General features: G+C 35.5%; 1 protein-coding gene across 1 annotated transcript in view; it reads left to right on the top strand.

Annotated features, from left to right (window-relative positions):
- The window catches only part of LOC5568122 (mucin-5AC), a gene marked incomplete in the record, with an annotated part of 650,382 nt that overhangs the window by 483,303 nt on the left and 141,114 nt on the right, over positions 1-25,965 (top strand). Inside the window, 2 exon segments of the mRNA XM_021840965.1 lie at positions 4,515-4,568; positions 20,651-20,743. Coding sequence (XP_021696657.1) covers positions 4,515-4,568; positions 20,651-20,743 — 147 coding nt within the window.

Genomic DNA, 25,965 nt, shown 5'->3' with positions numbered 1-25,965 from the left:
GTTCGATCCATGGGTACCCATTCTACTTGTTTCAAATCAAATGGAAAAAACCCTACCGCCACAGGTAATTCCGCTTCTTCGTCTACCGGAAATTCCAATGGGAAATCACATGACATGTTTGCCTCTGATTTTAATTTTCTAACTGAACAATTGAATCTAATGATTGATGCAATGTTCAAAGCCACCACTATGACTGAAGCAGTCCAAGTAGGTGTAAAATTTACAAATCAAATTGTTATTGGATTACGTTTTTCTAATGGATCCAAATAATAATTTAAATATTTTAAATTGGAATGCTCGTTCTCTGAAAGGTAAAGAGGACGAGCTGTTTAATTTTCTTACGGTTAATAACGTGCATATAGTAGTTATTACCGAAACGTATTTAAAACCTGGATCTAAACTCAAAAGAGATCCTAACTTTTTTGTTTATCGTAATGATCGACTTGATGGGGCATGTGGGGGAGTTGCAATCATCATTCATAGGCGTATAAAACATCAACTGTTTTCATCATTTGAAACTAAAGTTTTTGAAACTTTAGGTGTTTCTGTTGAAACACAGTTTGGTAAATATACTTTCATAGCTGCCTATTTGCCTTTTCAATGCTCTGGGCAGCAAGTTAATTTGCTCCAAACTGACTTGCGTAAATTGACTCGCAATAAGTCAAAATTTTTTGTCATTGGTGACTTTAATGCCAAACATCGGTCATGGAATAATTCTCAAAGTAATTCCAACGGCAGAATTTTATTTGATGAGTGCTCTTCAGGATATTTCTCAATTCAATACCCTGATAGCCCCACATGTTTTTCCTCTTCTAGAAATCCATCTACGATTGATTTGGTCTTAACCGACTCTAGTCATCTTTGTAGCCAAATGATTACTCATGCTGATTTTGATTCTGATCATGTCCCTGTTACATTTCAAATATCCCAAGAAGCGATTCTCAATCCTATCAGCTCCACTTTCAATTATTTACGAGCCGACTGGAATATATATAAAACGTATGTTGACTCCAATCTTGATGTTAACATTTCTTTAGAAACTAAACTTGATATTGCTCTTGAAACTTTAACAAATTCCATTGTTGAAGCCAAGCATTGCAATTCCAAAATGTGAAGTCAAATTTGAATCCGTGATTATAGACGATGATCTTAAACTCTTGATCCGTCTTAAAAACGTGAGGAGAAGGCAATTTCAACGCACTCGCGATCCTGTTATGAAAATTATATGGCAGGATTTGCAGAAAGAAATCAAGAAACGTTTTGCTCAATTAAGAAACAAAAATTTTGAAAATAAAATTTCTCAATTGGACCCTGGCTCTAAGCCCTTTTGGAAATTATCGAAAATCTTGAAAAAACCTCAGAAGCCAATACCGGCATTGAGAGAGGAAAACAAATTATTACTAACTAATTGCGAAAAAGCTCAAAAACTTGCTATGCAGTTTGAAAGTGCGCACAATTTTAATTTAGGACTTACTAGTCCAATTGAAAATGAAGTTACTCAGGAGTTCGAAAATATTCTCAATCAAGAGAACGTTTTCGAAAATGCCTGGGAGACTGATTTGGAAGAAGTGAGAACTATTGTTAAAAAATTCAAAAACATGAAAGCTCCTGGCGATGATGGAATTTTCTACATCCTCATCAAGAAACTTCCAGAAAGTAGCTTATCATTTTTAGTTGATATATTTAACAAATGTTTTCAATTAGCATATTTTCCTGACAAATGGAAAAATGCTAAGGTTGTTCCAATTTTAAAACCAGACAAAAATCCTGCAGAAGCTTCTAGCTATCGTCCAATCAGTTTGCTTTCCTCCATCAGTAAACTTTTTGAAAAGGTTATTTTGAACAGAATGATGGCCCACATCAACGAAAATTCAATTTTTGCCAATGAACAGTTCGGATTCCGCCATGGACATTCGACCACTCATCAACTTTTACGTGTAACAAATTTAATCCGTTCCAACAAATCTGAAGGCTACTCTACTGGTCTTGCTCTTCTAGACATAGAAAAAGCATTCGACAGTGTTTGGCATGAAGGTTTGATTGTAAAATTAAAAAACTTTAATTTTCCAACATACATTGTTAGAATAATTCAAAGTTATCTGTCAAATCGTACACTTCAGGTTAATTATCAAAACTCCAGATCTGAAAGACTTCCTGTAAGAGCTGGTGTTCCTCAAGGCAGCATTTTGGGACCAATATTATACAATATTTTCACATCTGACTTACCTGAGTTACCTCAGGGATGTCAAAAATCTTTATTTGCGGATGACACAGGCCTCTCCGCCAAATGACGAAGCCTGCGTGTCATCTGTAGTCGATTGCAAAAAAGTTTGGATATTTTTTCTTCATACTTGCAAAAATGGAAGATTTCTCCTAATGCTTCCAAAACTCAACTAATAATATTCCCACATAAACCAAAAGCTCTTTATTTGAAACCTTCAAGTAGACATGTTGTCACGATGAGAGGGGTTCCAATAAATTGGTCAGATGAAGTTAAGTATCTAGGGCTCATGCTAGATAAGAATTTAACTTTCAAAAATCACATTGAGGGCATTCAAGCCAAATGTAATAAATATGTAAAATGTCTCTATCCCCTTATTAATAGAAAATCAAAACTTTGTCTTAAGAACAAGCTTTTGATATTCAAACAAATTTTCAGGCCAGCCATGTTGTATGCTGTACCAATATGGACTAGCTGTTGTAATACCAGGAAAAAAGCTCTGCAGAGAATTCAAAATAAAATTTTGAAAATGATTCTGAGGCTTCCTCCCTGGTATAGTACCAATGAGTTACATAGAATATCCAATGTTGAAACATTGGAACAAATGTCAAATACAATCATTAATAATTTCAGGCAAAAATCGTTACAATCCTCTATTGCCACGATTAATGCGTTATATGTTTAGGTTAAGTTAGGTTAAGTATATTAAAAACTTTTTTTTTCTCTTATAAGCAGGTGAAATCAACTCACCTGTAAAAAAAACTGAACTGCTACGGCAAATGAAATGTAATATGTTGTTAACAAAATGTTAATTAAATCTTAAATTTGTTTTACCAAATTAGGATGATAGTGTTGTCAAATAACACAGAACACCTAGATATAAGAAATGAATGTAATGTTTGGAATGATACTAATAAAGAAAAAAAAAAAAAAAAAGAACGATAGTGAATGAAATTCCAAGTCCACTTTTTTGACATTTTACGGTGCCGGGTGTTCTCTTTTTTCATTAAGATGTGTTTATTCTTTCTAAATACAGCATCTCTGAAACATCAAACAAAGTCTACTTGAGTATTCCGTGCATTGAATAACAATACAGCGCATTTTGACAACTTCTCAAACCAGCAATTGTGTTTCGTGCGCAGCAACAACGTTAATTTTTATCAAAAGGGTGTTTTTTTTCTAAATTTGATTATTTATCAGTGTTTTCATATTATAGAAACATCTCACGGAAGTACAAATAAGTTGGATCGCTGAAACACTGGAATTATGGCGTCAACTTCTGCCTGAAATTTATTGATCGTGGAATGTCGCACCAAAATTTAACTATTTGCGAAGGTATAAAATGATCACTGTTTCAGTACACCTTTGGGGAAACTGAATGGGCTTTATAGCAATGGGGATGAGACTTTGAAGACAATTTGAGGGAAAAACCAAGAAAATTTATGTAAACTTGACGATAAATGTTGGGTTTACATATTTTTTCTCATAGCTCTTCAATTTTCAGTATAATCTTTCTTTTAAGTGGGTTTTTCATACTTGTGAAACATCTTAGATATCTTTTTGTCTTGTTTGCATCGTTTTTTGTCAATATGTTTCAGTTGTGAATGGTTTTGAAATCATTTTCTCAAAAACAAGTTATTTCAATTACAGTGACCCAATGTCACCCCCTCTATGGGGTGAGATTGGGTCATTTTTCATTCACTTGTGGTGCCGCTGTGAATAAATATTTGTCTTTAATTTTTTGAACAGTTGTAAATGTACCATCAAAGTACATGCACACCAAATTTGAAGTTTATTGGAGTTAAATTGCGATAGTTATTCAAAAAATAAATCGCACATATCCTTTTTTGACCCATTGTCACCCCCAACGACGGTATTTAAACAACTCACTGCCATCTTCTCATCAGTCGGCGGCACAAATCATACTCAATCCCCCCTAATGCTCGGCCTGGTTTCAGTTCCGCAGAGTGATAACGCCCGCTCAGCTGAATGGAATTTATTCACAGGAAGCGCTCCAGCTCGAATGTGTGATACAATGTGGTATTAGTGCCTCCTCTCGGGGAGCAAGTTTAAATTAAATTTCTAACCAACCCCCGACCCCTGCATAAAAGTCGATGTTTCGAGATCAGCGGTTTCGAGTGCGATATTCCACACTAAAAACTCATTTCGCCGTGCACCAGGTCCCCCACCCAACTGGAAACGGACGAAAATTCTAAATAAACAGCAAAACCATTCCATCCCAAAAGCCGACAATTGAGATTAATTTTCAACTTTTTCCTGTTTCATTCGACAGCAATTTGGTACCATTCTGGACGTGGAGATCATCTTCAACGAGCGAGGCAGCAAGGTATGTGAAGCGTTTTACTTTCGTGATAGGTTTCCGTTTTTTTACTTTGTTTCAGTTTCCTCGTCTGAGAGTTAGGGGAATAGAGCTAGGAATTATTTTGAATGAGCAAAAGTTGATTCAAAACTTTTGAATTCACTTCAAACATTCCTAATTTTTGATAATTGGGAAGAAAATATATTCAAGGTAGCCTCAAGAAGATCATTTTTCAAGTAGGCCGAAACGTATTTTTCTCCGCCTCCTTGAATAATGATCTTTTTCAACCCAACAGAGAGCTCATTAAAACTGGAAAAAAGCTTCGAAGTCAATTTATGTACAAATCGCAAACGTTTCCGCTTGTGACAACTTTTTTTTCCTGTTCAACATCTCAACAACAGCGAACAGTGTTGATTATGAACTCGAACAAAACGTGCAAAATTAATTAAAATTCTTTCTTGCCGTTTCATATTACGTCGATATGCTCTCTCTGTAATTATGATGTTTGATTATTTCCATTCTGTGCTCTGCAGCAGACGCCATCGGTGCCGGTTTTAATTGTCGAGAAATTCAATTACAGCCACAATTATTCACACAACAGCATAACTCGACTCTCGGAAGAGTGTGCTCGGATTGGCTTCGAAACTTTTCTCCGGTTTTTCAGATTTTTTTTCGAGTCAGGAATCAACCCCCCCAAAAGTCTCGGTTAGGTCAAACTCTGAAAACTCCCTACTCCATGATATTATAAAAATGAAAAATATGAAAATTACGCTTAAAAACAATTTGCAATCAAAAAATATAATCTTTTTTTTTTGTTTATATATATTTTTAACATCGTTTTTTGTTGTTTCTTTTTTTCCATACTCTCTTCTATCTCGTTTTTTCATCATATTCATTTCCTCTTATCATCACTAGTACTACCACCAAATCATTTACCCATTCTGTTTTGTTTTACTTTGTACCATATTTCCTACTTTCCCCGTTTTGTTTGATTTTTGTTTCCTATTAGTTTAGCGAAACTTGCCACTCTTACACTTTCGACACACTCATCAAATGTCAGCTCAACACACACTCATACACTCAAGTTAGGTTCATATCTTCTCTCATTGAATTGAAGTCGTGTACTGCTCGAAACTTAGATTTCCTAATTGTAACTTTTTACTTCGATATGCTTTAGTTACGTTTTGCTCCTCCTACTTTCCTACTACTATTAATACTATTACGACCGTTACATTTCACTCCCACCCACCCCCTTCGTTATACTGTAATATATTGAAAGCATACTACTACTAACAATGATGATGACTGATGGATCGATTGTCGCTTTTGGTTGGTTCCCGTTTCATTTTAATTTTCTTTTTGATATGGATTATGAAAATAGTAGATTCCAACTGTTCACAGTGTAGTGTGTTTGTCACGGTTTTTGGGTGGAAACAAATGTTGAAAAATTGCTTTGAATGTTACGGAAGATTTTATGGCTGCACTTGGGAAGGATTGTTGCTTGGAATGTGTTTCGCCATTGTGAATTAAAACTATTATTTGTCTAATTGAAATTTCATCAGTAAAATCAGTCAACGCAAATGATTTTTTTTTCAGATTAAATTGAAGTATATTTTTAGTATATTGAAGTAAGATTATATAGTAGAATCAGACTATTCGATATTTAAAATAATAACGTTGTTGTTAAAGGAAAGTGTTTGATAACCCTGAGGAAGTTACAATTTAAGGTAAACGAAACGTCAATTGCTTGACTTCTTAACGAAATCGAATCGAAATCGAATCGAAATCGAATCGAAATCGAATCGAAATCGAATCGAAATCGAATCGAAATCGAATCGAAATCGAATCGAAATCGAATCGAAATCGAATCGAAATCGAATCGAAATCGAATCGAAATCGAATCGAAATCGAATCGAAATCGAATCGAAATCGAATCGAAATCGAATCGAAATCGAATCGAAATCGAATCGAAATCGAATCGAAATCGAATCGAAATCGAATCGAAATCGAATCGAAATCGAATCGAAATCGAATCGAAATCGAATCGAAATCGAATCGAAATCGAATCGAATCGAAATCGAATCGAAATCGAATCGAAATCGAATCGAAATCGAATCGAAATCGAATCGAAATCGAATCGAAATCGAATCGAAATCGAATCGAAATCGAATCGAAATCGAATCGAAATCGAATCGAAATCGAATCGAAATCGAATCGAAATCGAATCGAAATCGAATCGAAATCGAATCGAAATCGAATCGAAATCGAATCGAAATCGAATCGAAATCGAATCGAAATCGAATCGAAATCGAATCGAAATCGAATCGAAATCGAATCGAAATCGAATCGAAATCGAATCGAAATCGAATCGAAATCGAATCGAAATCGAATCGAAATCGAATCGAAATCGAATCGAAATCGAATCGAAATCGAATCGAAATCGAATCGAAATCGAATCGAAATCGAATCGAAATCGAATCGAAATCGAATCGAAATCGAATCGAAATCGAATCGAAATCGAATCGAAATCGAATCGAAATCGAATCGAAATCGAATCGAAATCGAATCGAAATCGAATCGAAATCGAATCGAAATCGAATCGAAATCGAATCGAAATCGAATCGAAATCGAATCGAAATCGAATCGAAATCGAATCGAAATCGAATCGAAATCGAATCGAAATCGAATCGAAATCGAATCGAAATCGAATCGAAATCGAATCGAAATCGAATCGAAATCGAATCGAAATCGAATCGAAATCGAATCGAAATCGAATCGAAATCGAATCGAAATCGAATCGAAATCGAATCGAAATCGAATCGAAATCGAATCGAAATCGAATCGAAATCGAATCGAAATCGAATCGAAATCGAATCGAAATCGAATCGAAATCGAATCGAAATCGAATCGAAATCGAATCGAAATCGAAATCGAATCGAAATCGAATCGAAATCGAATCGAAATCGAATCGAAATCGAATCGAAATCGAATCGAAATCGAATCGAAATCGAATCGAAATCGAATCGAAATCGAATCGAAATCGAATCGAAATCGAATCGAAATCGAATCGAAATCGAATCGAAATCGAATCGAAATCGAATCGAAATCGAATCGAAATCGAATCGAAATCGAATCGAAATCGAATCGAAATCGAATCGAAATCGAATCGAAATCGAATCGAAATCGAATCGAAATCGAATCGAAATCGAATCGAAATCGAATCGAAATCGAATCGAAATCGAATCGAAATCGAATCGAAATCGAATCGAAATCGAATCGAAATCGAATCGAAATCGAATCGAAATCGAAATCGAAATCGAATCGAAATCGAATCGAAATCGAATCGAAATCGAATCGAAATCGAATCGAAATCGAATCGAAATCGAATCGAAATCGAATCGAAATCGAATCGAAATCGAATCGAAATCGAATCGAAATCGAATCGAAATCGAATCGAAATCGAATCGAAATCGAATCGAAATCGAATCGAAATCGAAATCGAATCGAAATCGAATCGAATTGAATCGAAATAGAATCATGGAATTGAGTTATGAAATTTAGTTATGAAATTTAGTCTTGAAATATAATGCAATTAAATGTTAAATTCGCCTCTAGAAATCAAATCATGAAAATTGAAGCTATTAAACTATTGGTAATTAATCCTACGATACCATGACGTGGATTTGTTTCTGGTCATAGTAAAACTTGTAAATGAATAAGTTTTAAAACAGCTTTTGTCACATTCATCATATAAATTAGGGAACTAGAGTAAGTTTGTATCATCAGCAGCCGATGTTCCAGAGCACGACAATGGCGCAAAAGTTGGTCATTCCCTTGTGTGTCCTCCGGAAATCGAAGGCAATTTGTATTGTTCGCCCGTTCGTAACATTGACCCATTCTGGTGAAGGGTGTGCTTCGACCTCGGTGTGCAAAATTGCAATTTCCTCTCCCTTCTGCAGAAGACCGACCGGTCGCCTTCGTTGGCTACCACCACTATTTATTAAGTCATCACAATCAAGACAAAGTTTGAGGACGACAAAGAGGTAAGGTGTGAAACACACACCGCCCCACTTTTGTCAATTTTCCCCGAACAAATGACAAGTCCTCTGTCAACAATCGTAACTTTCAAACCGGGCGTTACTGTTGCAGGACTGGGAAATCTGGGGGAGTCTGAAGAAGCACTTTTACGACGTTGTCTTCGGACTTCTTTGTCGGACTTTCGATCTGTCATAAAACTGAGAAGAAAATTGCGCTCCTAAAGATGTACACCAGCAAGTGCGCTTCGGCTTTGTTCTTCGAAGCCCCTATAGGATGTGGATCGGGGTAGTGCATTGGCAAAGGGGGGGTTAAAGTTATTCATGAGATATGATGACATCAAACGTTCGATTAATCTTGCCTATCTTGTCATGATGGCCCCGAAGCTCTGGAAGCTTGCAATTCATCCGAAGTAGACCAGCTGCTACTGCATGTCTGGCTGCTACTCAGACGACGACGGCTATTGTGAGCAGATGTGAAAGTGTTCGTTCCTGCGTGAGCTTATGTGTGTTCGCTCTATTTCAGTAGACAAGATTAATGAATCGTCATCAGGATCGTCACAGAGAAAAGTTATTCATGGCCGTCGCAATCAATGAAAGCAATTTATTTAACTTTCAAGCGTAGGCGCCTTGTGAAGGTGACCCGATTTTTGTGGGGAAGAGGCTCTGGAAATAGATTGTATTTAGTCGAAAGCATTGATTTAATTGATGAATGCGCATCTATTTTGACGTATTCAAGATTGACAGAGATCGTTTGGTAATTAAATTTAAACGTTGTCATTTATCAAAGTGAGCGATCGTAGATGAGGAAAACCTGTATAGGGTGCGTATAAACGATAACATATTTAGTGGAAGTGTCTTCCCCAAAAAATCTTGTAAGAGAAGTCAATACAATTCTTATCCTGGATTACTTACAAAATGTTTGGAGCAGTTTAAATAAACATCTCTTGTATTCTCAAATGGTTGTGTAAACGCTCGTGTAATTAACGACTACGATGTTTTTGCCACCTTTTTGAGTATAGATTTCCAGGGGAAGTGTGTTCTAAGTTATATGTCTCTTTTGTTTGTGACATTTTCGGTACTTCTGTGAATAGAAACCATTTTATTTGATTCGGTACGAAATCGCTTGAAAATCTCTTAAATTCTAATATTTTGCCGTCAGCAAATATCCAATTTTACCGTGTGGTTGTATGACTACAATCGATTAGCACGCCGTTACCATTAAAATATTGTGAATTATATGATAGTTTAGAGTTTTTCAAGCCTATTTTTGAAGTGTATTTGATCAATTTACCAAAATGACGTTCTCACTGTTTTTGCTGCAAAAGTTGCCTAATATATGATCTTTCGAATGTCGCTAAACGAACAAAATATTGAACTTACTCCATAAGTTAATCAAATTCATAAGTTACTCCATGAGTTTTATTTATAACATTAAAATTACCAGAATTACAAATTTGCTACGTTTAGCAAGCATGTGTATCATTACATCCTCGACAACTCTTTTGCAGACCGTATTCTTGTAAAACTGAAAACAAAAAAGTTAGACAAAAAACTGTTTTCTGGTCCACCCTAAGTTAAAACTTTCAGAATCAACTTACTTTGCTCAATTGAAGAGTTAGATCAAAAGAGCTTCGACAAAGTTGTTCGATAAACATTTCCTAAAAGTTTGTAGAAAAGCGTTGCCGTAAATTTCCTCAAACAAATAAGTTTGAGTCAAAATTTTAATTTATATAAAGGCCACTCTATTCAACTTTTTTCTAAAAAACTTTTCAAAACTCAATTACGAAAAACTTATCTGAAGACATCATACGTCTAAAATCGACGAAAAAAGAGAACACTTTTTTCCGGCAAAAATGTAGATTCAGACCATTGTACAATCATAGACCTTTTAACCACAAACATAAAATTTTATCTAGATTTCTGACATGCACCCGTCGCGTCTTCAGCAACGAACAACTAATTTTTAGAAAAATGGCAATTCAGCAAATGTTTGGGAGTCGGATAACAAGGTGATCTTCTACGGGTTATGTAATTTTTCCTATTGGATGAAAAAAATCACCTAAAATTTGCAGCATGTTTGAACTTAAAGTCGCGTAAAATATCACTCACAACGCTTTGCCCTTGGACTTCTCAAATATATATATGATTGATACTTTTTGGTTACCGTTTTATAACTATCACAGTCGCCATATAATTGACTCCATTTATGTTTCAAATTGTTTATGATAATATTCTTTTAACTTTGTATCGCTTAAAACATTCTTATTCAGATCAATGACCTTGTTCAATTTCAATCGACACCAATATTTGAACGTCATCAACCCTGCAACGGTCGCCATGTTATATTAAAATAATAACAATGTATCATGAGGACTTTAATGCCTAATGAATCAAGAATTGCTATCGAAATGCTAATCATACGTCATATCTGGACCAATATGAGAAGTTCAACAACAATTTTTGTCAGAAATTGTTTCACATCTTAACGCGAAGATGAACCAAAGCCAAACCTCAAATTTTCAAGAGCACAAAACTGGAGTACCGAACATCAGTTTGAGCTGAAAATTTGATCGTTGGTGGTGACCAATCGATCAAGTTTTCAGATTAAACGGACCTCAAAAAAAAAAAAAATTGTTGTAGCAGTTCGAGATTATTTACCAGCGTTCAATTATTCGGCGAATTTAGATCATGGAAAAAATATCGAATATTTGAATCACATTTCGACACTGTTCCTTTATATGGGCTTAACTGACATGAGCGATTTCTCTTCATCAATTCTTTTTTTAGCCAAAATCAATAATTATGAAACAATTCATGATCATGAAAAAAGACGACAACACGAAAACATGTGAATCAGTTTTCTGCAATAATACAAAGAGAACAACAAGAAAGAGAAATCGATGAAGCCAGATAAGCCCTAGTGATAAATCAATGTTGATTTATTCAAGTTTTACAAAATGTTTGCATTCTGTCGCAATTTACAGTACGACCCAAATTGTCTTCGATTATGGTTGATTAAAATTACCATATGTTTTAGGTAAAAATAACAGTTTCGTTTACTGGACAGCCCGTTTTGCCCCATTGTACCTTTTTCTAGAATGAAAAATAATGGATGGAATGTGCTTCATCGTGTTACTCATCTCACGTCAGGAATGTGAAAAATCGTAAACTTTCGTTGTTTTATAAAAAAGTTTGACTAAAATGGGTTCTAACAGCTACTTAACCTTCCTTAGCCGAGTGGTTAGGGTTCGCGGCTACAAAGCAAAGCCATGGTGTCTGGGTTCGAATCCCGGTCGGTTCAGGATCTTTTCGTAAGCTCTGTCCCAGTGAGGACGTTAATGTCAAGGAGAAGAAGAAGCTACTTACGTCAAATGAAATGTTCTCGATTATTTGTTTAGTTAATTTAACTCAGAAATAGATAATATACCTAGTTTCAATCTGTTGTTCCCATTTTAATAAATAAAAATAAAAACAAATAGAGCAAAAGGGTCGTTTAAATCAATTGAAATGTGCTCTTTTTATTGCCTAACCAAATTTTGTTTAATGTTTAACTAAAGTTAATGTTTAAGAGAAAATAGTTTCATTATCCACTATCAGTTACAATTATTGGATTGGATGAAAAATTGTAGCTTTCAGGAAAATTGTCATTCATGGGGGAGGGGGGTCTAGCCAAAGACCACGGTCCAAACAAATTTGATTATTTTTGTATGGACAAAATACCACGAGGAGGAAGTAGACTGCTCACGTCGTTTTCTAATTGTATAGACATATTTTTATTTAAATAGTACCCTACTAAACCTACTTGCATGTTGTTTAAGACCACTTCAATTTTAAAATAAAAAATTTTCTAATCTTCCGGTGAACAACTTTAATTAAAAGTTGAATACAAAACAGATGAATCATGTCACGGTCGCCATGTGTCAATGGATTATTGACAACTCAGAAGTCCAAAAAATGACCACGTAGTTAATGGGCAGCCTCTTATTAGATGTTTGAAATAAGTGTTTCCCAAACTTTTTTGACTTTCTCCCCCTTGAGGCCAATATATTGTTGGAATAGCCCTCATGATATGTTATGGATATATTTGTATTGAGCACAATACTTGGCTAAAATTTTGATCAATATATTACCATAAGTGTATCGGAGATTGGTTCTGTTATTGAATTTAGTTGTGTAACAATGATTAAAATATGTGGGTTTGAATCGTTTTATACACCAAAAAACCAACTCGTATATCCATGGAAAAGTTATGCGATCACTATAATATTCATTAAAACTCTTGTTTCAACAAATCTATTCGACATATCTTCTAAATTTCAAAAAACGGCATTTATTTAAATGATTTACTTTTTAGTAATTTGTAATAACAAATATAATACTAACCTATCAGACACGAATACCACTCAGATATGTGGTAAAGTGTCTCTAATAAAGCATAAAGTACTAACCTATGTGCATTACTGGTCTTGATTTCGAAATATATTTATTGAATTGTTTGAAAGTTATTTTCTGTTTAAAAGTTATTTTCTGTTGAATTTTTGGTTATTTTTAAAATTGCAAAAATAAGTTTAATAAATTTTAAGTTACGTTTATTTGACGATTTTGAAATGCCAAAAATACATTGGAAAATCCCAAAAAAGGTTCATTACCTGTTCATCACTGCAATGTATTGGAAATTTAAAAAAAAAGTCGCGCTGGAAATTTCTAATACAACGATATTTATTCTAATCTATTTTTAGTTGAATGATTCACGCCTTCGGCAATGAGTTTAACGTTGGCGCTTGATTTTTGCTGGTCAAATTAAAAACTAAGTTTGTACTATGAAGTAGTGATGACCCTGGTGTCAATAACCGTAACACTAACTGTCCACTGCTAAAGTTCCTTTACAAATAAAACATCAAATTACTTCTTTTAGATTTTTGAATTACTCAAATTTTCGAATAATTTTCACATATTTTTCACTTAAAAAAAACACTGGATGTTTCTTGTGACTACAAATAAATAACGTCTTTTCAGATCTTTTGAAAAATTTTTGCAAATTTTGGTTTGTTTTTTTTTCTAACCCCTTTTGTAACCTTGAGCATACTTCTCTTTAATATTAAAATTACGACAAGCTGTTAAACATCAAATTTGTCATATTTATCCTCAATGAACAACTTTAATTCAAAGTTGAAAACAAAACAGATGAGTTATGTCACGGTCGCCATGTGTCAATTGATTACTGACAACCCAGAAGAGTATCTTGTAAATTACTGATGCGTTGCAGGCATTTCACGAATAATGATTCGCCATGATACTTTTTCAACTAACTAAGCTTTTTTTTTCAATTTGCAATTAGCCCCAATTATCGAGGCTCAGTACAAATTTTAATAACATCCTACTTCGAATTAGGTTTTAAAATGATTCTCCAGTTTGGAGCTTATCGAACTGAAGATCCAAATAATTGTGATAAAAACATTTCATATAAGATATTTTTTAGGTTTTCCTTAGTTTGAAACTCAATTCTTCTTCTTTCTGGCATTACGTCCCCACTGGGACAGAGCCTGCTTCTCAGCTTAGTGTTCTTATGAGCGCTTCCACAGTTATTAACTGAGAGCTTACTGTGCCAATGACCTTTTTTTGCATGCGTATATCGTGTGGCAGGTACGAAGATACTCTATGCCCTGGGAAGTCAAGGAAATTTCCAACCCGAAAAGATCCTCGACCGGTGGGATTCGAACCCACGACCCTCAGCTTGTTCTTGTTGAATAGCTGCGCGTTTACCGCTACGGCTATATGGGTCCCAACTCAATTATTCACTTGAAATTTCTGAAGCAAATTATAAGTTCAGATGTTCATACCATATTTGTCGTTCGAAGTTATAAAACTGAGATTTTCTATTTCAAATCCTAAAATTCAAATATTGCGAGAATACAGTCATTTTTGTTAAAATATGGATTGAGGGTTGCATTCTTAATAATCGGTAAAGTGTGACGATGTGACAGTTCAACAATTCATCCTTGGAAAATTTTAAATTCCGAACGCCAATTGAATACTTCTCAGTTTTTCTCATAGTCTAAAAGAAACACACCATCACCAGGCCGTCCTTCATACCGGGCGCCAATCTGTTTACCAAAGATGATTAAAACTTCATCGACTGTGTGTATGTGTGTGCGTGTGTTTGTGTAAACAAATCCGATTTGCTGGCGTCGTCAGACAGAGCCCGTCGTATCTCCCACAAGTCGAGGAGCTTTGCTCACGATGCGTATCTATAAATTTCCCCAGTGGATTTTCCCTTGAGACTGCTGTAATCAATGGAAAAGGAAGCAAAGTGAAACTTTTTTCTATCCGTACTTTTGAGCTGAGGGAGGACGATGACGTTGACGAGGATGACGTTGGAAGACGTGGATATTGTTGGAAATGTTATTTATTTTCTTTTGTCTGATACCATTTTTCGTGGTCCAGTTCTGCCCAGAGTTGGAAGGTTGCCAAAAATCAAGTTCTCGATTGGTGGATGGGTCGAAACGGGGGAACGGTCAGCCTGACACAAAAGTTTCAACATATTCATTGTTTAGTTAAGAAGTCAGACTGTTTAAGATGGATTTTCTCTTACAATGAGAACAACTTCGATAATCGCCGGAGTTTGGGTCATTCGGCGTATCAAAGAGCTTAAAAAAAGTTTTTTCGGAGTGGGATTCGAACCCTTGTCCATGTCAAAAGTGACAAGCGTCGTTAGCCACAGAACCACTAACAAAATGACTTGTTTATCGTTATCTACGAATCTTTTCACGATGTTTCCTCGATTAATGGTTTACAGAGACTCCATAAATTTAAAGTTCAATATAGGGGCTCTTTTGTCAGAGTCTCACAGGGGACGACCTAAAATTGGTGTCTCTATATTTCTTTCACCTTCAACGACTACGGGACAATTTGCAAAACACAGTGCCATTTACTGGGCCGAACGACCTAAGACGGGTAGAAATTAGGGCTGTAAATCAGGTGAATTTATGTAAGTTGGATTGTTTCCGCTCGTTTTCGCATTCTTTCGAAGGGTGGGGGGAAAATGGGCGATTCCAACCAGGAGATAAGAACGCGATAATGGAAGTCAAAATTCCCATTCTATCTCCACAGTTGCAGGCTCTTTACTGTGGTAGTGTATCGCACTTCATCTTACTTTGGGCGGGAATTTGACACTGAAAGTTTTACTCTTGAAAATGCTCGTCTACAATCTGACAAAGGACACCACCTGTCTAAAAAGATTTAGGAAAGGGATCTCGGTGGAAAATATGATGAAAGATGATTGAATAAACGTTGGTGATAGTTGATGGTACCGTTGCACATCAAGATTTACCTTAATTTCCAGAACGCTTGCAAAATTATGAACGTTTCAGTCTTCATAATGGATCTTCTCCAAAGTACATTTCGATTATATTTTAAAATTTATAAAAGAAATTTAGAAATTGTAGCGGATTTACGCCCACTTTTATCCTTCCATCGCCGGATACTCCGTCAAAGTACGACACCAACGAAAAGCCAATAATTACCTATCAATTAAATTACCCTAAAGTTTTCGAACCCTTTCTGCACTCGAAACGAGGCGCAAATTGTTAGGTTCTAAAACGGTCAACGTCGTAAACCATTTTTTACAGCCCACCAACCCATTACTAAGCGGGGAAAACTTTTCGTCAATGGCATAAACCCGTATCATCCATCCAATCATCGTCACCTTGTTTTGCATCGGTAAATTTTAGGATACCGGCTTGATTTTCGAATGAATTGAATTTAGTACAAGAATCAATTATGTCTCAATCAATTTCTAATCTTTCTGATGTTGACGGTTCATAATTTGATTCAAGTTAAAAACATGCAATCGCGTATAATTGAATGATAAACATTCTTCCAAACTTGTTTACTTTGATAATCATTCTTCAGAACATTTTCTTTGTAAAACTAAACGAAGCGATCACAATCGAATAAAATGTCTCAATTAGTTTCAAGCGGACACATTCCACTCTTTCTACTGTTGCGAAGACGTTCGATTTGATAACTCGTCATATCCTAATTAGAGTTGACCGTTTGGCTTTCTCTGTTTATTTTTTGCTTTCTTGGGTCTTTCTGTTCACACCTCCGAAGAAAACAGCAACTCGCAGTTTTCTGCAGTTTACCTTTTTCGTTTAGCGTTCTTACGTCCTCAACTTTTTCAGCTTGAAACAAAAGTTGGTTCAATTTTGATTCGACTTTGTTTCGGTTTCATGATTTGAACTCATGATTCTATTTCATGATTTCATTTCGAATCGATTCGATTTCGATTCGATTTCATGATTTGATTTCATGACTCGATTTCATGATTCGTTTTCATGATTCGATTTCATGATTCGATTTCATGATTCGACTTCATGATTCGATTTCATGATTCGATTTCATGATTCGATTTCATGATTCGATTTCATGATTCGATTCCGATTCGATTTCGATTCGATTTCGATTCGATTTCGATTCGATTTCGATTCGATTTCGATTCGATTTCGATTCGATTTCGATTCGATTTCGATTCGATTTCGATTCGATTTCGATTCGATTTCGATTCGATTTCGATTCGATTTCGGTTCGATTTCGATTCGATTTCGATTCGATTTCATGATTCGATTTCATTATTCGATTTCATGATTCGATTTCATGATTCGATTTCATGATTCGATTTCATGATTCGATTTCATGATTCGATTTCATGATTCGATTTCATGATTCGATTTCATGATTCGATTTCATGATTCGATTTCATGATTCGATTTCATGATTCGATTTCATGATTCGATTTCATGATTCGATTTCATGATTCGATTTCATGATTCGATTTCATGTTTCGATTTCATGATTCGATTTCATGATTCGATTTCATGATTCGATTACATGATTCGATTACATGATTCGATTTCATGATTCGATTTCATGATTCGATTTCATGATTCGATTTCATGATTCGATTGCATGATTCGTTTTCATGATTCGATTTCATGATTCGATTTCATGATTCGATTTCATGATTCGATTTCATGATTCGATTTCATGATTCGATTTCATGATTCGATTCCGATTCGATTTCCGATTCGATTCGATTCGATTTCGATTCGATTTCGATTCGATTTCGATTCGATTTCGATTCGATTTCGATTCGATTTCGATTCGATTTCGATTCGATTTCGATTCGATTTCGATTCGATTTCGATTCGATTTCGATTCGATTTCGGTTCGATTTCGATTCGATTTCGATTCGATTTCGATTCGATTTCGATTCGATTTCATGATTCGATTTCATTATTCGATTTCATGATTCGATTTCATGATTCGATTTCATGATTCGATTTCATGATTCGATTTCATGATTCGATTTCATGATTCGATTTCATGATTCGATTTCGATTCGATTTCATGATTCGATTTCATGATTCGATTTCATGATTCGATTTCATGATTCGATTTCATGATTCGATTTCATGATTCGATTTCATGATTCGATTTCATGATTCGATTTCATGATTCGATTTCATGTTTCGATTTCATGATTCGATTTCATGATTCGATTTCATGATTCGATTACATGATTCGATTACATGATTCGATTTCATGATTCGATTTCATGATTCGATTTCATGATTCGATTTCATGATTCGATTGCATGATTCGATTTCATGATTCGATTTCATGATTCGATTTCATGATTCGTTTTCATGATTCGATTTCATAATTCGATTTCATGATTCAATTTCATGATTCAATTTCATGATTCGATTTCATGATTCGATTTCATGATTCGATTCCATGATTCGATTTCATGATTCGATTTCATGGTTCGATTTCATGGTTCGATTTCATGATTCGATTTCATGATTCATGATTTCACGATTTTATGAATTCATGATTTTATGATTTCATGATCCGATTTTTGATTCGATTTGATTTAGATTCGATTTCATGATTCGATTTCATAATTCAATTTCATGATTCGGTTTCAATTCGATATCATGATTCAGTCTCAATTCGGTATCATGATTCCATTCCATAATTTATTGGTATAGTGGCACAAGGATTACTGTGAGTATTTTTCCAGCTTTTTCCGTAACAAACGTTATATTTGCAATGCAATATTGTATTATTTTGGTAAATAATGTTACAACATAATTACCATTATATCCATCAACAAATGTTTCCACTCAAAAACCGACAAACACACTAGGAATCTAGCGAGACTTCGTTCCACATAAGCAAGAGTAATGTTTAGCAATTTTTGGAGTGCACGAATGTTTTAGATAGTTATATCAAGCTATGAAATAAACCTTAAATTGGAAGTTGATGTGACTGTGCGTGCTTATGGCCTAGAGAGAAAACCACTAAACGGGGCGTGGATTATGATGTATAGTTTTAGATTTCCTTCAAACTAATACCACCAAAGCAAAGCTCCCAGAACTCATTCACATTCACTCACACACACATAAACCCACGCAGACTACTCGAGCAATCACATATTGTCATCAACGCTTAACGTGTCTAGAGCTGGATAGCGAGCAACCAGTTAGCGATTTAGTTTCGTTTTAGGTTTTCATTTACGTTCCCCCTGAAACAACCTTTTATCATTTCATTGAATGATAGCGCATACTTTCCTCCTCTTTCTATTTCTCTTTTCTTTTCACAGTCTGAATGCTACCACAATAAAGTACTCCATGAATATTGAAAGTGGTGTTTTCTACTCTAATTATACTTATAATATGCATCATCGGAACGGAAGTTTTATAATTGTTGATGTTCCTTGATTTGTCCGTTTTGATTTGATTGAGTTTCGGTTGATATGAACGAAAAACGCGAGTGCTTTCCAATGTCTTCCCAGTTACCTCCTACATTTGTTTTCGCTAGAAGTTAGGAATGATGCGGAACGCAAATAATGTATTAATTGATTGATATAATTGGTAATTGTGCTAGCGGCTACCTTTTCCAATGCTCCGAACGAGTATTCGGCTCCTCAATTGGATTTCGTTTTTCTTTCTTCAGTCCAATTATCACATTATGTTTGCTCTCATTCTCGTTTGTTAACACGTTTGTTCTTTTCCGAGTAATTTAGACTGATTAATTTTCGAACGAACACGCGCGCAAACACTCACAGACTCGCGAATCGAGAGCGCTCGCGAAATCACTCATTCTTCTGATCTTGTTTTCACTCTCACTCTTTATCTTATTAATCTTACTCTCTCTCTATTTCATTTCGTTTTATTGGTTCAATCGTTTATCTTTCTTTTGTTATTAGTTTGTTACCCTCCCACCTGTTCTACTGCCAATTAATACTCATTAACCTCGACGTTTTGAACGAGTATGACCAATGCTTTTTCGATGAGCTAGAGTGTTTAGTTTAGTTACAGTTTCGGTTTACACACAAACACTTCTAGTTTTGTTTTCGTTGTTTCGTTCTCTTTTCTTATTGATCTCCTTCCGGTTTCACTTTATTTTGGACTGATGCGCTGTTGGATGATATGATATAATGAGATGGACTTGTGATTTTCGTTGTTACATTTTCTCATTCCGATTGATTGTTGGTTACTCTTACTACCTTACTACTTATTACACATTTTTTTACAACCCGTCCCCAGTGCAGACAGTTTTGTACCCGTTTTTGATTTTGTTCCGAAACTAGTGAATCAGAAACATTTCAATTATTATGTTTGTAATGGAATCCCTAGTATGAGTTGTACACCTTTTTCTGTGGATTTGATCATGTCTTGGTAAACGAAAGTTTTTTTTTCCTAGTGGAGCAAGTTATGTTATGTTATGCCATCCTTAAAAGCGTAAACGATTCCTCTTAAACTTATCAAGTCGAAACCCCCTATCACTTAAAAGAAAATTCTTTAAATAATAACCAACCCATTGACAGTTACAGTTACAAATCTATTTCGTTCTCATTTTCTCTCGACTCGATTGATAAAAGTATATATACACAAAAAAAGAAAAAAAATACCAAAGAAAGAATAATATTTTTTGTTGCACGTTGTTTTTGAGCGGACCGCTGTTTTTAATGCATGTTTCTTGTTCTGTCCTTTTTGCATGTAGGGATTCGGTTTTGTAACATTCGCTAATAGTAGCGATGCGGAGCGAGCACGCGAACGTCTTCACGGCACTGTGGTTGAGGGACGCAAGATTGAGGTGTGCATGAACAGATTTTTTTACAAAACTTCATACTGAACCCCCCTATTTCCCGTTTTCCCTGCTCCCCTTGATCCTGTTTTCCCCATTTTCCAAAATATATATCCTCGTTTCCCATTAGCAGCAAGAAAATCCGAAACGGTAGATGCTAGATTTTACAACGAATTGTTGAATAATGCCTTATGATGCGGTATGATAGCTAAGAGAGCTACAGTTAATTATTTAGCAGATTAGATGATATTTACATTATTTTTTTCAGGAAAAACTAACTCCATTGCTCATAGAAATTTATTGCATTACAATACAAAAACAAAACGTTTACAATACATATTATGGTTAAGCGCCATTTATTACCATAAAATATATTGTAATAGAAAATCTTGTATTGTACGATTATAATAGTGTATTGCATTTCTATGAATACTTTCATTTTTCAGAAACCTTATCCCTCCGTAATTTGCTCCCTTATAGCTAGAGCTGGTTGGTTGGCTAAATGAGACTGGACTTGACGATGGATATATGTGTGTCGATTGCTGCAGAAATACTTATGGAAGAAATGTTTGTATCCGAAAGTGGTGTTATTATAAAGTATACTAAAAATTAGATTTTACTTAACATTTTTTTAGAACAGAATGGTTTCGTCATTTCGTCTCCGCGAATTGTTTTGAATCTTTAAAATTTAGTCTAGTAACCTTTGATAATGAGCATATCGACATACGGAGAGAAAATTGGGAACGAAAATCACATCGAGATAGAGAGATATCGAGATGAGGAGGATATCGAGATATGGAGAGTGAAAATGTATGCAGAGTGAAGGGACCGGAAAAGTCATCGATATTGGGAGAGATATCGAGATGTAGAACATCGAGATGTGGAGACTCGACTGTAGTTGCTTTCTTTATTTGTGTGTCATATTCGACATAATCAGCAAGATCAAACTATTAACTTATTTTTTATGATTGGACATTTGTGAAATCTATGCAAACTTTATGATTTATGAAAATGTCATCGTGTCGGACGACATTCATTGCACAGCTATTTTTTCGCGATTTTCATTCTACTGCGTGTGCTGCGTGCGAGTGGCGACGGTAGTGGAGAGAAATCATTTGACTGCTGACCGAGGAATGCAACGAACGTCGCGAAAAATGTCAAATGTACACTGGGTAGAACTTTTACCCAATGCCCAATATTTTATCGAGAAACAGGACACAATGTGATCCTTCTTGATGATAATAAGGCATAAGTAAATGTCATTTCATCAGTTATAATGGACATTGGCCTAACAAACATTAGACGGATGAAATATGTTACATTCAGTTGATTTTTCTAATAAACCGGTGGTCTGCAGACCGCTAGAGGGCCGTGAAGACTTCTCAGGAGGTCCGTCAATATTAGAAAAACGATTTTTTTTTTTGATTTACACAATCACTGATAAAATAGTTATAATGTAATTCTGTCTATATGAGGTTACAAGTACAATTTCTGTGGAGTTCCTTAGTGAACTATTTACGGGATTGGAAAAATTTGAAAGTACCATCAGACGGGGCTACATTTGATTCCGGGGGCTACTTTGGACACTCGAGTTTTGGATTTATTTGCAGCATAAATAATAATCTGAGCCATTTTGTTTTTTCTGTAATTTTATTAACCAATATATGCTCTATAACATTTTTTGAAACACCATCAACAATAACTGGATGAAAAAGAAAATATATCGAAAAAATCCGAACAAATATTCGCAAGGTACAAAACATTTACTATGTAAACTTTGTTGGATTTTTTCACATATCATGCAAAGTTGTTGGGCATTACGAAACTATCGAATAGTTATGTTTCAAAAAAACTTTCGATAGTTTAAAGTTGAAAATTGTTGTTTTGTAAAAATAATTTATCAAAGGTCATAATTTTAGACCTTTATTTTACTTTAGAGTGTTGGTTTCTATATTTTACAACACAAACAAAATTAAATTAAGAATTTAGAAAAGTGAATTACCATAAAACATGTATTTTTCAATAGTATAAACAGTAAACTTTCTAATTCTAATTGTTTGTCAAATAATTCTCACAGGAATCCCTCTGAACTCACACCGAATCCTCTCAAAATTTACAGAGAATTTCCACAGAACATTCACAAGAATCGCAGAATTCCCAATATATTTCCAAACAATGTGCTCACTATTTCCGCAATATTTTCATATCATTTGCACAGTATTTCAACAAAACGTTCACAAAATTCCCATTTAACCATATCCAATGGAATGTCAGAATTTTCATTGGAATACCAGTATCCTCACTGGAATACCAGAATCTTCACTGGAATTCCAGGATCAATACTGGAATCTAAAATAAACTCTTTAAATCCAGGATCGATACCGTAATCCCAGGATCCACACTGGAAGCTCAAAATCCCCACTGAAATTCCAGGACCCATACTGAAATTCCAGTCTGAAAGTCCATTCTATATTCCACTGGGAACCCGGAATTCACTTAGGAAACCAAGGTTCCTAGTTCGAATCCCAGGATCCACGTTTGAATCGCAAGATCCACACTGGAATCTCAAGCTCCTCACTGAAATCACAGGTTCGACACTATAATTACACGACCCACGTTACAATATCAGGTCCAAACTAGAAAATTATGATTCACACTGGATTTTAATATTCATACTGGAATCCCAATATTCACACTGAAATCCTAAGATTTACACTAACACACCAACAAATTTTGTTAAGGTCGAAACGTGAACTGTCAGCGACTCCTATATTGCACTCCCAGATACCACACTGAATTCCCACCATTAACACTGGATTCCCAGAATTCATGCTGAATCCCAGGATCCACAATGAAATCAAAAGATCCACACTGGAAGCTCAGGAATAACATTGGTATCCCGGTCAGTACTTACACTGGGATACCAGGATCCGCACTGAAATACCGGAATCAACACTGGAAACTCAGGATCTACACTGGAATCCCATGAATAACACTGGTTGTCCCAGGAATAACAATGGTATCCCAATATCCACACTGAAAACCCAGGATCCACGCATAACATACCAAAATCCACAATGGAATCCCACGATCTACACTAAAATCCCAGAATCGTTTGAACATTGGAATCTCAGCATTTATACTGGAATTCACACTTTAGTCCCAGGATCCACACTGGAGTCCCAGAATCCACAATCTGGATCCATACCGTGATCCCAGTGTTCCCAGTGCAACATCAGGACTTACTTTGGCAACCCAGGATACATCATAATGTTAAACCAGGATCCACACTGGAACTCCAGAATCCATACTGCAAACCCAGCATCTACACTGAAATCCTACAATCCATATTGGCTTCCGATATCCACACTTCAATCCCTGGATCCACACTGAAATCCTAGGATCCACACGTAAAAATCAGAATCCACATTGGAATTCCAGGTTCCACATTGGAATCCCAGCATCCACACTGAAATACCAGGATCAATATTGATATCTCAGGATCCACACTAGAATCAATACCAGGATCCATACTGGAACACGGAAATCCACACTGAAATCCCAGAATCTACACTGAAATACCAGGATTCAAGTGTGGATCCTGGAACTCCAGTGAAGAACCTGGAATTACTGGAATCTCATGATCGACGCTACAATCTTAGGATCCATATTGGAATACCATGCCCACACAGTTACGGATCACCCACAGTAACGGATCACTTTGGCGTTCAACATCGGAAAACTCGCTCAAAACATAAACGTTGACGTAAAAAATATTTTTCCCATGTTATACTATTTGTCTTCTACCATTTGTGATGTTAAGCACAACACTCAACCGCTAAATAACGGTGTTTTTGACAAATGTTTAGTTGCTACCACACATCTATCATTATATGGTCGTTTTCTGTAAGAAGTGCCGTCAGCATTCATAAGCTCCCACAGGTGGTAAAATTGAAATGTTGTAGCATAAAACATGCTCGTTCGCTTCGATTTAGTATGAATTCATCTTTGGAAAACATTTTTCTTGATTGTTGATTCTAAAAACCGAATAATAGCACTTCTAATTAGTGATCCATAATATGGACCCGGAAATGATTGTTTACCACGGTTATGGATCACTTCCAAAGAATGTAGATTTCTGCCATTTTAAGCATTGGATTTGACATTTGCAGACAATAGCACTAAGGATAAAACTAATAAAACATCAAGGTTTGTAAATTTCATTTTTTAGCGGACAAAAATGGGTGGAGAACTTGGTGTGGAGCGAAAACAGTTCATGTCTCAGTTACTACAATGCAGCATCTCAAAAAAAAGGGCATTTTACCCTTGTTTCCAGCTTTAACACTGCTATTTTTTGCAGTAATATGTGACACATTGTTAACTTTCGTGAAATCATGCAATACAGATGCATTGAGTTGAAAATCTCTTGATTTTGCGCACTGATCCGTAATATGTCACAATTTGATCCATAATATAAAAATTGATCCATAATATGGTTTTCGGAAACCGATACAATTTTAAATTTTTATGCAATTCTATGTAAATATTACACTCAAAACAGTTTGCTAACCGAAGTTCCAATTTGAAACGATTCAATTCGTGCTTTTAAATTACAATTTTACGTTTTCCATGTCATTTTATTGAATTTTATAGGTTGGACTCCACACTATTTGATCCATAACTTTGGGGTCATGGTACCAGGATCCATACTGTAGCACGAGAATCCACAATGGAACCCCAGGATCCTCACTGGAATCCCAGTATACACACTGGAATCCCAACATCCACACTGGAATCTCAGAATCTACCCTGGAATCTAAGAATCCATTCTGTTATCCTAGAATCCACACTGGAATATCAGTATCGCACTGCTATTCAAAGATCTACACTGAAATCCCAGCATCCACACTGTAATCTCAGGGCCCATATTGAAATCTCAGGATTCACACTGGAATACAAGATTTTACCCTGGAACACGAGGATTCACATTTGAATACCAGGATCCACACGGGAATCTAAAGATCCACACTAAAAACCGTGGATCCTACTGAAATCTTGCGATTCACATTACTTGCCGAAATCCTACGATCCACGCTACAATCTCTGGATCTACCCTGAAATACCAAAGTTCAGGCTGGAATCTCAGGATTCACACTGGAATAGATACCAGAATCCACTGTGGAATTCAAAAACCAAAACTAAAATCCAAGCACCAATTCTAGAAGATCATG

Source organism: Aedes aegypti, chromosome 2 (genome assembly GCF_002204515.2).
Source record: "Aedes aegypti strain LVP_AGWG chromosome 2, AaegL5.0 Primary Assembly, whole genome shotgun sequence".
NCBI classification, from domain to species: Eukaryota; Metazoa; Arthropoda; class Insecta; order Diptera; family Culicidae; genus Aedes; species Aedes aegypti.
This window is presented reverse-complemented; position numbering and strand designations above follow the sequence as displayed.